At 55.5% G+C, this 17,166-nt stretch overlaps 5 protein-coding genes across 5 annotated transcripts; 2 read left to right on the top strand and 3 right to left on the bottom strand.

Moving 5' to 3' along the window:
• Positions 1-768: 768 nt before the first annotated feature.
• J7T55_007851 (sybindin-hypothetical protein) lies at positions 769-1,504 on the bottom strand (the record flags this gene model as incomplete). The annotated part of the gene is made up of 3 exons (XM_053130986.1): positions 769-872; positions 958-1,377; positions 1,468-1,504. The coding sequence occupies 3 exons, from the start codon at positions 1,502-1,504 to the stop codon at positions 769-771; spliced, it is 561 nt and encodes a 186-aa protein (XP_052990687.1).
• Positions 1,505-2,309: 805 nt separating this feature from the next.
• On the top strand, positions 2,310-4,982 carry J7T55_007850 (uncharacterized protein; the record flags this gene model as incomplete). The annotated part of the gene is made up of 5 exons (XM_053130985.1): positions 2,310-2,650; positions 2,795-2,873; positions 2,959-3,108; positions 3,174-4,010; positions 4,065-4,982. The coding sequence occupies 5 exons, from the start codon at positions 2,310-2,312 to the stop codon at positions 4,980-4,982; spliced, it is 2,325 nt and encodes a 774-aa protein (XP_052990686.1).
• Positions 4,983-8,502: 3,520 nt separating this feature from the next.
• On the bottom strand, positions 8,503-10,091 carry J7T55_007849 (uncharacterized protein; the record flags this gene model as incomplete). The annotated part of the gene is made up of 2 exons (XM_053130983.1): positions 8,503-8,634; positions 8,697-10,091. 2 exons carry the CDS (start codon positions 10,089-10,091, stop codon positions 8,503-8,505), a joined length of 1,527 nt encoding a protein of 508 aa, XP_052990685.1.
• A 3,704-nt stretch (positions 10,092-13,795) lies between these two features.
• Positions 13,796-14,193, top strand: J7T55_007848 (uncharacterized protein; the record flags this gene model as incomplete). Its single annotated transcript, XM_053130982.1, has 2 exons — positions 13,796-13,847; positions 13,937-14,193. The coding sequence occupies 2 exons, from the start codon at positions 13,796-13,798 to the stop codon at positions 14,191-14,193; spliced, it is 309 nt and encodes a 102-aa protein (XP_052990684.1).
• Positions 14,194-15,473: 1,280 nt separating this feature from the next.
• J7T55_007847 (uncharacterized protein) lies at positions 15,474-15,863 on the bottom strand (the record flags this gene model as incomplete). Its single annotated transcript, XM_053130981.1, has 2 exons — positions 15,474-15,637; positions 15,782-15,863. 2 exons carry the CDS (start codon positions 15,861-15,863, stop codon positions 15,474-15,476), a joined length of 246 nt encoding a protein of 81 aa, XP_052990683.1.
• Positions 15,864-17,166: the final 1,303 nt, after the last annotated feature.

Here is a 17,166-nt window from a genome sequence, read left to right as displayed (position 1 = left end):
TTAACTCGGCCATTATCGCACTCAGTAGTTACTACCACGGTGCGAACGTGGGATGTTGATATACCCATTATTGTAGAGCGAGCTCAGCAAAAGCAAGCGATCGATCGCATCTGCTCTTGTGTGTTTATTTTGACGGGATATTACGATTGTATGAATGAATGCGGATAAATCGTGGGGTGCGTCCAGAGTCTGCCTCTGGGCTTGCCCCGTGTATCATTATGATTTATATCATCTAGAGGCCCCCCACTCTTGGATCGTGGTAACCCGTTCCTGTATGTCTCTCTGTCTATACATGTCTCTGGTGAGAATCATCTGCGCGCCTACACGCTTCGTCCTTTGCAGCAGATGGGACAGGTCTGTTATACAGCCTGGTCCATCCGACACAGATCGCACACCATTTTCAAAGCTCAATCTTTCCGGACGCGATCCCTGGCCGTCCGCATGATGGCATAGTATTCTTGCAAAGCGGTTCCAGTAATTTTGAACAGCCCCATATGAAGCCCAAAGAAAGCTCCAACATGTGACTAGGTCTCGGGTGTGGATGGGATGCTGGGCGTCTGCATACCAATCAGATGAGCTTTAGCCGTTCTCTACGCACATCGAGCGCCGGTGCATGGCATCTCCGTCGACTAGATAGCGTAATGGCCCTTGTTCCATCATGATGGGCGTCTCGGTGTTCACCTCCTTTGTGACCACCAGACCCTTGCATCTTCCGCCTTACTCATAGCCAGGTGAGTCGGCCTGGTGCTGCTGTATCAGTCAAGCTGCTCATTGAAGGCCCCTAATAAACTGGTCGAGACCCATCTCAAACAACTCGTTGGTGATACCCGCGCCGCCCTTGTGCTCGACCGGAGAGAGGGGGTTCTTGACCACTGTAAGGTAATTCCCATGTCAGCCATATTCCCGCTCGCAACCACTTACTGGTCTGGGTTTCCCATCGCTTCTGACAAAACGTACCGTATTCGACCCAGAGGTTGATGTAGATCTGGTGCAGGACGTTGCGCATGCTCATGGTGGCGGTGTCGGTCAGCAGGACGAAGCGCAGGTTGGTCGGGGTCTCGTAGTAGTGCATGCGGTACTGGCCGGTGCGGTAGGAGATGAAGGCGTCGTCGTCGCCGCCAAGCTTGCGGACCATGTTGCGCAGGCTGAAGACGGTGCCGAAGATGAGCTTGGCGTCGTTCTGGGCGCGCGTGCTCTTGGTCTTCGCGGCGGCTGCTGCAGCTGCTGCTGATGGTGTCGCGGTTGGCGGGCCATTGACGGCTGTGGAGGGTCGTGTGTCAGGAGCTGTCGTCGCTGGTGTTGCCGCTGCTGGAGATGAAGCTGGGAGGGAGGCCTGTTGGGAGGGAGGGAGCCAGTTCTTCGTGAAGACGCATTCCGCTGGTGATGGAGGTCAGCATTGTGGGAACAGAAGCCACTGGGCAGAGACGATGAATGGGACGGGATTTAGCCCAGGGGAAGGAGGCTTACTGTGCCTGTCGAAGATGTAAAAAGAGTAGACCGTCATGGCGGGCAGGCTACATCACGAGCAGGAAGGCTCGTTTGTGACGGTGATGGTCTGCCTTGATAGGAGTCTGGCCTGTCGCTCTGCTGGTTTGTCGGTCTGTCGGCTGGCGACAGTGTCGTCGGAGATGGAACTGGTTCCACAGTACAGAGTGCGCAGTAGACCGCAGACCTGCAGCTTGGGGGGCAGGGCATGTGCTAAAGTGGGGGAAGCTCGCCTGAGTGGCCCAGTGAGGTTACAAGCAGGGCGGCAGGGGGGCGCAGTGGGGGAAGGACGAGGGGCAAGGAGCAAGGGTCGCATGGCACAGGGCCACCCCCCATCCCCATATTCCCCCCCGAACTATCAATCCTAGGCCTCTGACTCGTCCTTCCGCTGGCTCCCATGTGCAAGGTGGAAATGATCAGTGAGGCTGAGAAGAGCTGAGCTGGGCCGAATGGATAAATGTTTGCTTGCCTTACGGGGGAACAAGAGTGCAATGGCAATCGTATTCAAGATCGACTGAGCCCTCTTATTGTCTTTGCTGCCCTTTTCTCCTCTCCTTATTGACACCTCGAGTTTGTGTCTTCTTGTCCTATGCCCCTGAGAACGAGGTCGACAGGAAACAAGAAACAGGCGACACACGACCACGACAGTTCCAGACAGCTTCGCCTGTGGGACTGGGCCGATTGACTTGCAGCAAAACGAAACATTCTCCAGGCCAGGCTCCAGGGTGTAGGGATCCATCTGGCTTTAGACTTTCGCTCCTCGCCGGGATCACCATTGCCCAGCACCAAGATCCAGATCCATAACCATAGCCATATCCATATCCATGGAAGCTATAACACCACCACACCCAGCCGCGTCGGCGCCAGCACTGATCTCGAGCCACGGAGCTCCTCCATCTGGTGCCCCGCGAGATGCCGTGGAGACGCGCGACCAAGATCTAGATCAAGCACAGAAACGAGATCAAGATCCAGATCAGGCCCCAGATTCAAGCAACGTAGAAGTGGGCATGGCCGACGAAGATCCCTCGGCGCCCAGCCTTCTTTCGCCCGGCATCAAGGTAGAGTTTCATGGCAGCGCACCGACTCTACCACCCTCGCAGCCAACTGATGATGGCAGAGGCGAGGGCGATGGCCACGCCCGGCCCTCGATGGCCCCTCATCCTCGGTGAGAACGAGCTTTCATTGTCCTCGGTCGTGCAGGATCGCTGTCCCGTCCTGTCATGTCGTCCCCGTCTCTCGCTCTCTCTCTCTCTTTATCTTGCCCTGCTGTCTCGCCCGACTAACCGCCGCCCACTCGTCAATTCTCCAGATCTGCACCTGCTGTCCAACAGTACCAGAGCCCAATGAGACATCATAAGAGAACCCCTAGTCAGCATCGTGTCATTAAGGTGCGTGCGCCCCCGATCCCCAAGCTTTTCCTGGTGACAAATGTGGCGAGATTTCGTTACTGACAAGCGTCGTTCCCATCCGCAGGAAACCCTCAACGCCAGGTCCGAATACACAAGCGACGACTCGGATGGCCGGTCGCACCATGTCATCAACCAGTACACTATCAAGGAGGAAATAGGCCGCGGTTCTTACGGCGCAGTCCATCTCGGCGTGGACCAGTTTGGAAATGAATACGTATGTTGACAAACAGTGTGCGCGAGACTATTGCGAGCTCCAAGACTTATACACGCCCATAACAGGCCATCAAGGAATTTTCAAAGACCCGTCTGCGCAAACGCGCCCAGTCCAACATCCTCCGTCGCGGTCCCAGGCGAGGGCCAGGCCGCTTCCCACCGCGACCTCGGACAGCAGCAGATTCGGGTTCTGGGCCGGGAATGGATCCGACTGTGTCATACCAGCTGCGCGACCACAAGAAGAACGAGGACAATGACTCTCTATTCCTTATCAGGGAGGAGATCGCCATTATGAAAAAGCTCAACCACCCCAACCTTGTTTCGCTGATCGAGGTGCTCGACGACCCGGATGAGGACTCGCTCTACATGGTCCTGGAGATGTGCAAAAAGGGCGTCGTCATGAAGGTCGGACTCGACGAGGCCGCTGAGCCGTACAGCGAGGAGACATGTCGATACTGGTTCCGCGACTTGATCCTGGGTATCGAGTACCTACATGCGCAGGGTGTCGTACATCGAGATATCAAGCCGGACAATCTGCTACTCACTGAGGACGATGTTCTGAAGATTGTCGACTTTGGCGTCAGTGAGATGTTTGAGAAGCCCGAGCAGATGCGCACGGCCAAGTCTGCCGGGTCGCCTGCCTTCCTACCCCCTGAGTTGTGTGTCGCAAAGCACGGGGATGTGAGTGGGACGGCGGCGGATGTGTGGAGCATGGGCGTGTCGCTGTTCTGTCTGAGATACGGCCATATACCATTCAATCGTTCAGGAGTTTTAGAGATATACGAGGCTATCAAGACGGAAACGCCAGCAATGCCGGAAGATGAGAACGAACACTTCAAAAACTTGATATCAAGATTGATGGAGAAGGATCCGGAGCAGAGGATCACCATGCCCGAAATCAGGGTAAGCTAGTCGCAGTGCGTTGATACTCATGAAGAAGAACTGATCGAAAAGCAGGAACACCCGTGGGTCACGAAGGACGGCACCGATCCGCTCCTGAGTTCGGAGGAAAACTGCTCCGAGCTCGTCGAGGCCCCAAACGAGCTTGAGGTTAGTCATGCATTCACGCGGCGGATGGGTCATCTGCTTTGCGTGATGAAGGCCATCTCAAACTTCAAATCCCTCCTCTCCTCCCGCTCGCGCACCAACAGCCCGAGGACGAGCCTCTTTCCCGAGGACGCCGATCCGAACAACAGCGGTCACGTCCCGCGCTGGACCCGCCACAGGCCAAAGCCCTCCATGGACGACCAAGAGTACGAGGCTCTCAAGCGGGCCAATGAAGAGCATGCCGCGCGGCTTTTAGAGCAGCGCAAGCAATTTCTGCTGAGCAGGACCGGAAACACTGCGCCAGTCCATACCGACGATGCCCCCAGCGCAGATCAGGCCCCGACAGAAGAAGAGTCTGGCAGGAGCCACGGCGAGCGACACCCCGAGGCCATGGCGAGCGCGCCAGCCCTGCTGGGCATCGGCACGGGCGGGCGGGACAACTTCGCGGGCGGCAGCGAGGACGAGCCGGCCTCGGTTGCGGACTCGCCGACGGCGGTGGACTTCAACGTTTACGACAGGGCGTACGAGGAGGAGATCGAGCGGATCAAGAAAGCGGGCAGCCAGCCGAGCGTGTACATGACGTGGCATCTGAACTCCAAGGATCAGTTCCACAAAGACGGGGCGCTGGACGTGAAGGAGGAGCACGGGGACAGCGAGGCCGGGGGAGGAGCGACGGCCGGCGAGCGTGGCAGGGAAAAGGCCAAAGGGGTCTTCAAGGCCAACAAGTTCGCCGACCTCGTGTCACAGACCATACGGGACACGCGCGCTAGGAGTCAGGACGGTGGGGGTAATAAGCCTGCTGGTGATGGGGGCGATGAGGAGAGTTGAGGCGGCGTGAGATGATACATATCTGACAAATTTCGACCTGGATATACATGGTGCACCTGGCTTGGAGTCGAAAACACGAGACTCAAGTGCGCGGACGGGCGCAGAGATATATCCGTGGGGATGCCCCGGGGATTGTGGATATAATTGACCCCTACAGCGTTGGGTAGCTAGCAACAAATGATACCTGCCACAGAGCAATTTTGTGAAGAGTCAAGTCAGTACGGTTGGGAGCGTGAGTTAAAAAAGGTCGAAATTGTTCAGGGCGTTTGTCGAACATACATCTCAATGTTGTTCAGGGATTAGGGATTTAAGTTGCAATCAGGTCAAGCAGTCTTCCATGTTCATGGACCAAAGAGGCACCGGCATATAGGCGCTGCTTCACAAATGAGGGCAACCTGGACAATCAATTGACAAACAGCAGTCGGTTCGATCAGACGTGGGCAAAGAATTCCAAAGTGATCATCAGACTAATCTCCTCCGGGTCACACGTCGAACCTTGCGACACATCACATCAACCCAATCTTCAAGGACAGATCGGGTGCCCCAAGGGCAGAATTCATCCAGCACAAAATACGTCACAATTCACTTATCCAATAGTGGCACGGTAATACTCAATATAATTACACCGATGGAAATAGACACCGCACAGATCAAGGAGCACAACTCGGGGGAAAGAGTGCCAGACACCTTCTTCGGGGCAAGACCACTAGCACCAACAACAGCCTTGGGGGAAATAAAGGAAAATTGCTCCTTTACGCATCAAGTCGTATGAGTCAGAGTCTGTTGCCATACTTTTTGTGAGGGGAAGGAAGGCTCGATACTGAGTAGGAAGCTGTGCCGTGCAATAAGGTTTCGTTATACTTGGGTATCTGATATCGCCTCCCAAGGGAAAAGGAGCACAACTGGGGAACTTTCCTTGAAGTTCTCATTTACAGAGATAGTAAAAGCTCCCACTTGGTAACTAAAGTTTTAACCCAGTCTAAGCATTAGGCAAGCTTTTTTGGTGCCCGGCGACACTTGTCCCCGTGAGCACTGGGTCAGTCCATCGCTGGGAACACTCGTTCCAAAGCAATCAATCACTTAGTATCGTCTACATCGTGAATCTTGACCAGACCCCTCTCCCCCCCCCTCCGCCTAGGTCGTTCTCGCTTTCTTCGAGGGATTGGAACTCTGAAGTGGCTTGGTTACTCGACTCCTCAGCTCCTTGCTTAATTGGCATCTGTGTCTAGGTTGCCCATAGAGTCCCATAGTCTCTCAAGCCAGCCGGCTGACCATTACCTGGGTAACACTTGATACCTCTCGGTTCACTTGATGTCCCGAGCCACTTGTTATCCAGTCACCCAGTCTGAGTCCCTCGTTAACTTGAGATCCCCGGTCTCCTGACCACTTTGGGACACTCAGCCACTCCCCTCGCGAATTGTGCAAACTCACTTAAGCTCCATGCCACACACAGGGTCTAGCCGAACCGGCGTGACCTCACGACATACTTGGTCTTCGCACCCGCATTGAGCGCATCACACCCAGTCCCTTATTCTTGGAGTCCTTAGCACACTCGAGCCAATCGTTCAACAGGTCGAGGGACCCAGCACCCACTTGAGTCCACTCGGTCAGCCCAGTTACTCAGTCCCTCAGCACCGAGTCCGATGTCAACAAGCCATCAGAGCAAGCAAGCCAGCCGGTTCCTCCTTCAACACCACTCACTCACTTATCCACTCACCGACTCCGCAACCGCAAGCACAACCACTCGGCTGGAACGAGCATAAACAAAAAGCCCTCCCCAGTCCGCCCATGCGTGCCTCCGTTGGTGTCACCACCAACACCCAAAAGCCCTCCCTCACCACCTACGAACACAGGAGAGTCCAGCGACCAAGCCAGCATGTGTATACCTCTCCAATCCAAACCCACATACTCGCCCGGACTTTGCCTCGCCCGACATACAGCACGCACAGCACACGCATGCACGTTCCCACACCCGGCCCGCTCTGCTGGGCCATACACTCTGGCGCCATGCTTCATGAGCAGAGGGTAGGTGAGCGCATAACGCCTGCAGACATGACTGGGTTTTCTGCGATGCCCCTGCTTCATTTTCATTGTCAGTGTAAGTTGGGCGAAGGGGTAAACATCAACACGGAAGTACATGCAGTCCGGCATAGGCCGGAAGGGAACGGGGGGAAACACCCGCGCTCGTGGGTCATGGCTGGCTGGCTGGCCGGCCGGCCATTTGCCAGACGGGAGACGCCCGGCACGGAGGATGTGCTCATCACATTTGATACCTCCTGAACGAGAGAGTCAGGCCAATTACCAACTAGTCAGTAAGCCAGCGCTCAATCAGGGCACATCACCAGAAAAGCGCGCGTAGAAGAAAGTGCCATCAACCGGAGAGAATGTGTGTGGATTCAACCCCCCAGACTGTCCACATAGGCCCACTGCCAAATCTACATACCAAAGGCAATTTCCATCCCCAAGAACAAGGAAAAGAAAAAGACCTATAGATATAGATATAGGAGAAACCCAACCGCCACCCAACCCCCTCAAGCCCTCCAATCGAGTCGAGAAGGGGAGGAGAGGGAAGGTAGAAAAAGGGTTCTCAAAAAGGCCCAGCTTCTTGGCTCCCATCAAGATCGTCATGCCAATCCCGGGCAATTTTTTCCCCCTCGGCGCTCGTTCCCTACTCACTCCCCTACACGCAAGCCGTCAAATCCACATCCTCGCTGATCGACTCCACACCACCCGACCCCCCGGCGATCCTTCCCGCAGAGCCAAGCTGAGGTGCCAAGAGGGGGCCAAGACAATCGCCCGTCTCGTCCCCATACTGACACCGAGTCTGAAAAAAGGTGGTTGTTTCCTTCTCACTCTCTCGTGTCTCGCTGCCCTGCCCGTGTCTGTGTGTTTGCAGCGGCTCGATGGCCCTGCTTCCCAAAATGTCATGGTACCCAAACCTGCCATAACCAAAACAAAGGTGATGGTGGCGCCAACTCCTTTACTCCCGCGCACAGAAGCTTCTCCCTCCCATGTCTTGCTGGTGAACAATGCCACTCTGTCAAGTTTCCTGGCATATCAGCCTGCGGCCTCACGCGTTGTCCACCTCGTTCCATTGATTTCCCCTGTCCTACCCGGCGGGGTACCCATTCCCGCTGCCCATTCTTGGAATTTTGAACAGTCGATTCTCAGGTATGCAATTTTCTGTATGTAGTCATGATGTCTGTACCCGCGTCTCTGCGCACTCGCTTGCTCAGTCGCTCGCGTGGTTTTCATGATAAGACAAAAAGAAGAAGAAAAAGGTATTGTAGTATAAGTATGAATAAGTTCATTTGGGATATAAGCAGGAAAAGTCCGGACTCCGATGCTGTCTTTAAGCGTAAAGAGAAGTTCATGAATTGGAATATAACTTGAGCTTCGGTTGGCCCTGGGAACATGCTGGCGTGTCGCCCTTGGCCGTGATCGCTCAATGGTGTCACCGAATCAAGGTTGCTGCCGCCATCCCACGGGCTTCGGGGCCGGTGGAACGACGACGCCCTTCTCAGAGGCCCTCCTCACCAGCTTTGCAGAGTTTTATCTCACGGCCCCATTCCGACTTGAGCACCTGAGACGCGGTGATCCGTCTGGTCGGGTTGGGATCTAATATCGAGTAAATGACGTTTCGGCATCGAGCCTTGTGACACGTTAGCTGGTGAACTTTCACACACAGGGTCCCGGATTGAGGGTAAAGCTTACCCGGTGCAGGGACTCGATTGGGCCGTAACCCTCCTCGTCTCGCCGCCCCTTAAGGTAGCGAGCATAAAATTCGTCCTCATCCTTCTTAGCAACCCGCCACAAATGCCTACCCGTCCGCATCGCCATGTAGATGACGCCGCAGGCCCAGACATCCACAGCTCTAGCATCGAACTCCTTGTCGACGTACTCCTCTGGCGCAATGTATGGAGCTGAGCCACACAAGCCAGACACCATATGTGCGTCGTTTTCCCACGCCATGCGGAAACACTCGCCGTTTCCAAAATCTGTGATCTTCAGACCGCCATTTGTGGTCAGCAGTAGATTTTCTGGCTTCAGATCGCGGTGCGCGACCCCCATCTCGTGCATGTACTCGACGCCGCGCATCATCTGCTTGAAAAAGCAGTCTGCCTCCTGCACCTCTAGTTTGCCCGCGGCAAGGACCAAAGTGTACAAGTCACCACCGGCACAGAACTCCATGACCTCGCAGTAGTCTCCTTTGGCGTCCTTCAGGAGGTCCAGGGTGTGGATGACATTTGGGTGTCGGAGGGAGGACGAGATACAAAACTCGGCTGTCAGTCGCTTGCTGTACTTCTTCTCCGTTTCCTCCGGGCGCCGGCGGAACTCTTTGACGGCAAACAGCTTTTCGCCCGGTAGGCCTTCGAGTTTCTTGTGCGATATCCTGACTATACCAAAGGCGCCGCGTCCAACGACCTCCTGACATTTTCCATACTTTTCTACGAGTGTCACCGTCTCCTTGGGGCCACCCTTCTTGTCCCCAGCCATGGAGTCCTTTTCCTGCTTCAGGGCATCGACCCAGTTTGAGACCAGAGACAGGTCGCTGTCGGGCACTTGCTCAGCACGTTTTCCCAGCAAGCCCTTGAACATGTCGGTCAGCTTCTCCTGGCGTCTGCTCGACCTGAGATGGTGCTCGTGGCCGCCCTGGGCCTCAGGGTTGACGACATAGCGCTGCGAGGGGTGGCCGTTCCCGTTGGCTGACTTCGCAGACTTGGGACCAGGGGTCTTCTCGGCCGGTTTGTCCAACCTGTCTGTGACGGATGCTTGCCGTGAGGGGATCGTGGGCTTGAGGGGAGGAGTCGAGGCAGCCGAAGTCGAGCCTTGCTCGGCAATAGTGGCGGCGGGTAGGGGTTTCTTGGAGGGCGAGGCGTTCAGCTCCAGCCTGTTGACGTCTTTTGTCGAGAACATGCGAGTAAGACGGTCCTTGACAGATGCTTTTTCGGGCTGCTTTGGTATTTGGTCGGCAGTAGCGGGTTGACCGTTCTGAGCATTTAATTGAGGCGAGCCCTTGCTGTTGTTGTTGAGGTCAACGGACCTGATGGACGAAGGCTGCGAGGTGGACGACATGGTCGTCGACCGTGAGGTGGAAGCGCTGGCCATTGTGGGATCGGACGACGAAAGCAGGGTGACGACGGGTTGCGTCGGTGGGAATGGGCGGAATAAAAAGGCGGAACGCCACAGGCGAGTGGTAGCGCTATATGCTATGTACACAGCAGTCTACCATGCGGGAGCCGATGAGAGGCGAGGCGACTTGGACGTGGAGATTGACTGCGGCGACGAGGGCGTACGGCAGCAGATGATCGGTATGGTACACTGGAGCAGCAGGGCCTATTGGTTGTCGGAGGTATGCGACCCTGGTGCGGCGCGGCAGTGGGCGTGCGAGTATCAGGTAAGGGGAGGCAATGTACAGTACAAAGAGAGGGAGAGGCTGGAAGATGTGCCCAGATGCAGATGCAGGCGCAGGTGCGGGTGGGCAAGGGGCACACCAGCAGCGAGAGGAAAATACCTAGTATATAGAGGGAGAGAGAAAGGCAGATGCGGCGACGGAGAAGAGTGAGGCGGCGAAAGCGCCTTTGGGGATGGGCAGAGCCCAGGGGAGTCTCTAAGGAGTAGACAAAACAGCAAATGGGTTTTTGAAGAAGTCAAGGCAGAAACGCGTCTTGTCTCTCTCTCGGGGGGAGGGGGAGAGTGGGAGAATGTAGTGGGCTTTAAGTCGGACAACAAAATGTGGGCGAGATTGGAAATTGAGCAGTGGTCGGGACAGGCTAGGTAGGCCTGTGTACGGGGTAGACAGACTTATTCGGTAGAGCGCAAAGCAGAGCAGTGCAGAGCAATGAGCTGCTGTGGAGCAAGGTGAGCCTGCGACAGACGGAGAGACGGAGGGGGAGAGACGGGGAGGGGGGAACAGAACGGAAGTAAAGTGAGTTCGAGAGTGGGCTGTCCTGGGTCTGGCTCTGGATTTGGAGTACCGTGACGGGGGGGGGGGCTTTGGGTCTGGGACTAGGACTGGGACTGGGACTGGCCTCGGGCAGATGATGCTGTCCAGTGTCCCGTCCCGTGGGTACAGGCAAGACACTCTAAACAAGGCAAGACTGCAAGTACTCGACTGTTAAGTCTGTAACTGTACCTAGTCCACCTGTCTATCGGTCTACCTGCCTGATCCCGGCGTCCGGCCTTCTGCGAGCGGTCTGCCGTTTCTGTTTCTGTTTTGGTTGCTCTTTTTGCGAGTCGGCACGGAAGGACCTGGAGAAACGCTGGGGAATGGGTGCCACCTGCCCGTACCGGGGCAAGGTACAGGTACACTACCAAAGCACCAAAGCACCAAAGAACCAAAGAACCAAGGCCCAGGCGGCTAGTTCCATGGTCACACCCCTCGTAGCCAGTTGGCAGGCTATGGCACGGGTACTCTACTGACTGGGTGCTCTATCTGAATTGTGACGGATCAAAGCAGGCCAAGACTGAACGTGATGATGGTCGAGTCGGGGCAGCAGTACCTGGTGGCAGCGTAGCAAAGAGAGAAACGTCAAAGAAACAGTAGACCGTCAGACAGTGCAGAGGCAGTGGCAATGGCGGCAGAGGCAGTGGCAGTGGCTGCAAGTGGGCAAAGTCCATGGGTGGTTACCACGCCGAGAAGGGAGGAGGGGCGCGATTTTCCGTACTGTAACTCTAACGGAAAACGCCCCCTCAAAGACTCTGAGGCAAGAGTGCGTGACCAAGACTGATGACGCTGAGCGGGCCGAAACTAACAGCTCAATGGCATTCTGTTGGTCAGAAACTGTTACTGTACGGCCTGGATGACAAAGCACGACGGCCGTAACGTTCCTTCTCGAATGAAAAAATAAAATAAAAAAAACTTGAGAAGCTGTCGTCCAGGCATCCATGGCGGCATTATGGAAGGTGCCGAGGAGCTGGACGGTCTGCGTATACGTGTAAACGGCAAATGAATCTGTAGGCATAGCTTGGTCTGGCAGAAAACAACAGAGCAGACTGTTTTCTGCTGTCGCACTGCTACTGCAGTACGCCAGACGTAGACTGTACTGTGCAGAGATGGATGTAGAGACACGACTCACTTCTTGGCTCCTATGCATCGTCGGTGGCAGTGCAAAAGGCGCTCTGGTCCCGTCAGGCTAGGTCATCATCTTCACCCACTCTTCGTCATCGTTCAGGTCAGCGACAACTCTGGCAAGGAGAATAGCCCGAGAACCGGCAATCCCCAAAAGCCAAGGAAAACCACTTGCTACAACATTTGTCCACGCAGCCACGCAGGGCAGCGCTGGACTGGTGGGATGAGTGGGATGGATGGCTACTGAATGGCTGGCCGGCCGAGGGAAGCGTTTTAGACCCTTGGTATGCTTATAAATGGGGTAACAGGGTAACAGCAAAGCAACGGAGCATCGGTCGGTCGGGCTGTGTCAAAAGAAAACTGTGAAACTGTCCCAGCCGAAACGGCCGTCGGTCTGACTGTGTGTGTGTGTGTGTCTGTCTCTTGCTTGTCTGTCGGTCTTGCCAGTGTCCGCGCCTGGCGGGTGAAATAGGAACAGGAAGGCGTGAATGTACACAGGTACCTGGGTACCCACGTAGCGTGGATGAAGGGGAAACGAAAAAAGAGAAGTCCGAGGGCGCCTGGGTACCTACTTGCCTTGCCTTAGGAAGGTAGGGCTGGCCCGCTTAGTCGAGAATTTCTAAAGGCTTTGCTGGAAGAAAAGATTTCATGTGCAAATTCTTACCTGATCTCATCAAACTAAAGTCCCTTGAACAGCTGAATTTTTGCTGACCATTCTGTTTTGGTTGATCTGATCGTGGAGCGAGAACGGGCTGGAAGGATCTCCTTACTGCATGTAATGTCGAGAGATGCATCTGCTTACCCTACCGCCTAGATACCTGGCACTCCCGCAATTACACTCACTGCCTGACTGATCCGGCTTGGTACATTGAATTGTACACTCTCCGAAAGTGTTGCTCCATCCTTGTGCAGCCCACAGTTCTGGGCTCTCTGCTCTGCTTCGAAACGATTCGCACAACAATATCCCGTCTGAAGTGCCCAGACATCTAACCAGCATTGGCGATCAGACGACTCAGTCCCAAAGGGCATCAAGACGCATCAAGACAATGTCTATCCACCTCTTGTCTCGCCCACAAGAGCGGCGAGGCCTCCTGCTGACTAACAACTCCAGTCTGCAATCTGCAATCCGCAATCTGCAAATCCTCAATTCACGATCTGCAATCTGCAATCCGGACTGTTCTACCCGAGCATCAAGCGGCGAGAAGGCTCGGCGAGTCGAACATGCATGCACATTGGCACTACAGGCATACCAAAACCACCCATGCAGGTCTGCGCTATCTCGTGCGAGATGTGATCCACCTGAACTCGACACCACCCGCTCGTTCAACTGACCTACCCAGATCAAAGGTCATGTCCTCCGAGCCATCCCTCTCGGTAGTGGTGTCGTCTACGGATGCGTTGTATCCAGTCATTACCAGAGAAGTCAGTGCCCCTCACCTGCAAGCAGTGTCTCACCGCGGCCTTTCTTCCCCCTGAGACGCTTTCGTTCGTCCACCAAACAAGCAGTCCGAGGAGCACCGGGACTATGCTGTGCATGCAGAGACATAGAATCAATCAAGCTTCAAAGACAGTCGAAAAGAGCGGATCTCCTGCAACTGACAGCCTTTTGAGACATACATGTCTCTCCGGGCCCAGGATCGACAAGGACCCTCGAATATCGACCACGATTTGAGCAGGAACGATCCCCCATGCATGTAATGTAGAGCAATGTGGTGTAATGCACAATACAGCAACCCCGGAAATGTCGACATATCACCTGCAGGAGCAGTTCGTGCTGAGAGCCCTGGAGCCCTGTAAGCTTCAATGGCTCCACACCCACCGGGTGCAACAGTACCACAGCAGGCACACCTGGGAAGTCAGCAATTGTGGCTACAATGTATAGCTGCGGCACATGGCTGCGGCTTGCCCTACCTCAACTACGACTATTCATTCACCGCCGGAGGAGCACATCGAAAGACACATGGGGCTCCTCTGTGCTGGTGCACCGCGGGGCCCCGGGCGAATGGCGTCCTGAGCATTCGATTCGACCGTTCCACACGGCCAGCCGCATCAGATGCCCGTCTCACCCACCGCACCAAGTTCTATGCACAAGCACAGACGGGCACGCAGCTTACTTGCAGTACTTACAGCTTCACTTAGCCCTGCCAGCCCTGGGCCGCACGCATGTACATTACCCAGGGCCCTGCACTGTGGTACAACTCACCTTGCTGATCCGCGCCTCTGGAATCTCACGATCACCGCTTCTGCTATGAGGGATTTAATGATCCTAGCTCTAGCTACTGCAGGCTTCCTGCGGCTCTGAATATCGCCCTCTTGCCTGCTTGTTTCCGCCTATGTACGCTCACTCACATGTCAGGAAAACAGCACCATTATTGCGATAGCATTACTGCACTGCAATTCTGCCTATTGGTCCAGGCCATGGCCACACACACAGAGAGAGATACTTACTCACGCATACGCGTGTAAGGACGCGGAACTGTCACACACACTCACATGTATGATGTTATAATAGAGGCGGCTCGACAATTTATCCTGCAGTAGTGTTACAGCACCTGCCTGCATTCCCAGACAACTCACACCACCACCAGGTCCTTGCCGTTGAATGTACCCGTGCCCACCCTGCCACGAATCCATCAGTCTGTCAAACCCCATAGCGCCCCCAGCACCAGCAGGGGCTGCTTCCGGCCAGACATCTCCTGTCCGGGAAACATGACTTGGGATGTGGTATGGTTTTGACCTCACGAAATTATCGGGCATTTGTTCATATCCGTATACGGAAACTCTCTCGTTGTCTTCGCGCTCACGATAGCCTGCCCGGAGACGGCGACCGTTCACAGGAGTCTTACCTGTCGGATCACACTTTCGCATCCATCGTCAGTCCCACCACATCAGGATTGCTTCCCCAAGACCAGCGCAATTTTTCGGCACAATTTTATTGCCCAGGTACCTTCCCCTGCTTCCCTGCCGCACCTGCATGCTGCGCCGAACGCACGCACGCTGGCCCAACGGCTCGGGAATTCCCAGACGAGCAGCCGTGAGCGGTGAGCCTCAGAAATTAGGAGGGGCCAAGAGGGTCCAACTGGTATCGCATCCAGATGAAAGCATCACGAGCATCAACGACTGGCCACGAGACCCGGTCTCACAAAGCATAAGCCTCCCAGGCCCAGAACGAGAGCCATACACACACGGGCAACGTCTATCAATCAACCATGTAGAATGCTTATTCAGGCCAGCCACATCTGCAGCTCAACGGAAGTGCAACGGCACGGCACAGTGCAGCGCGGCATTGGCAGCCCACACACCAGGCGAGGCCCTGGACGAGCTCCCCCGTGGGACACCCCCCCCCCCTCGCTGACTGACAAGACACCGCCGCTCCCGGTCAACAAAGATGGCTGCGCCATGCCGTTTGACGTCACACACTACCTGTAAGCTTTCCCGTAGAGCACTTCCGCGCCTCCCACTATCTTGTCATGCTTTGTTTGATCCTCCTTCTCGAAGCCTCTTCTTGGCTTCCAGGCATAGCCCTTCCGTGCGACCCTCATGATGTCGTTCTGTGAGCCGAGTGGCCGGTTTTCAGCAATGCCTAGAGGACGGTGATATGGTCTGGTTCCTATTCGCTCAATGTTTCAAGGTCCTCGACCATCCATGTGAAACCGACAAGCCAGCTGGGCAGCCCGCTTCTTGGGGTGCCAGCAGCGGGAGGGTCTTTAATCGTACGGCGACAGACCCGCAAATTCGCCATTGCGAAGGGGTGTCTGGATGACCGGGCCACCATGTGAGATATCAACCGAACCGAAGGAATGCTTCATGGCATCAGCGAATCCAACAAGGCAGCGACGTTGAAGATCTCGCCTCGTTGGCATCATCGCAGTCGTGAACGCCTCGGGAAACCTGCTTCAACCAGCTCATCCCCTCGCCTGACGTCTCGATTTTGGGGGCCACGACACACCAACCCCTCTTTCCTGTTCCTGATCCTGGTCCAGATTCTGTTACATCGATGTCAATCAATTCAACCTACCATAAGACATAGCACCTTGAAAGCTGCTCCCTCTACATCACTGGCCCCGACAAAGCCAACCAAAGGGCAATCCTTGTTTCAAATCCGGTCAGGCCAAGCTTTTTGATGAAACAAAAAACGGCCCGCACGTGGCAGTGGACGCCGGCAGAAGCGAGGGTAGCGTGTGCAGATCTCGAACATCTGTCTAAATGCCTAGGCGGAATATATTGCGTCTCTGTGACTGGCTGGTGATAGAGGGACGATTAGACGTCATTTCATCACCACCCATATCGCATCTCTGGTCCTCCTCCAGGCCACGTTGCTGAGATCTCGGCCGTCGAAGCCAGAACACGCGTAGTCAGCTCGCCCAATCCATGAAGAAGGGGTTCCATAATTATCACCGCACTCGCGTCACGGTTCGCCCCGCCCGGCATGACGTCCGTACATCAGCTCGCCCCTCGGCCTCTCGACCCGGGGAAGGGCTTCCATGTGGGTCCCGCCGCCCAACAAAGGCCCGGACCCGGATATATCTGGTGACAGCGGGAAAAATCCCAGTGGGCAGACTGTCGTCTCTCAACGATGAACGCCACACCCAGGAACCAAGTAAGACCGGTCACGCGCAGTTTAATGCCGCCCATATCGTCATGGTGACCACACGATAGCATCGCAATCTCTTCCGATGCCATCCGTCCGCACCGACCAAGCTTTTCAGCCACCAGCTTAAAAATAAATCCAGGCGTCTGTCAGCCTTACAGCCAAGCACCTGAGCCGTTCGAAACCCAGCCAGCCAGCCAGCCAGCCAGCCCTACCCAGCTGTGCAACACACGCACACAGTACACCTTAGACCAAAAACCCACCAGCCACGACAAGCGGGCCGGGTGACGTGACATGACATGCATTCATTACCTTCCCTCCCCACCTTTTCCTTTTCTTCGCCTTCTTTGCTTCTCCCGCAGGGCAGCCCGCCCCGACAGGCCCGACGGAGCCCTCGTCGTCGGCCCCCGACCGAACCGAGCTTGCGAGGGCGGGTGAGAACTCCCCGTCTGGGGCCTCGGGGCCTGTGCGAGAACAACAGCGACCAACAGTCACGCTTTTATCCAAATCGGGCCATAGGA

The sequence above is a fragment of the Diaporthe amygdali genome (genome assembly GCF_026229845.1).
Source record: "Diaporthe amygdali strain CAA958 chromosome Unknown NODE_25_length_736740_cov_64_583793, whole genome shotgun sequence".
Classification (NCBI taxonomy): Eukaryota; Fungi; Ascomycota; class Sordariomycetes; order Diaporthales; family Diaporthaceae; genus Diaporthe; species Diaporthe amygdali.
Note: the sequence above shows the minus strand (reverse complement) of the source record. Positions and strands in the feature narration are given on the sequence as shown.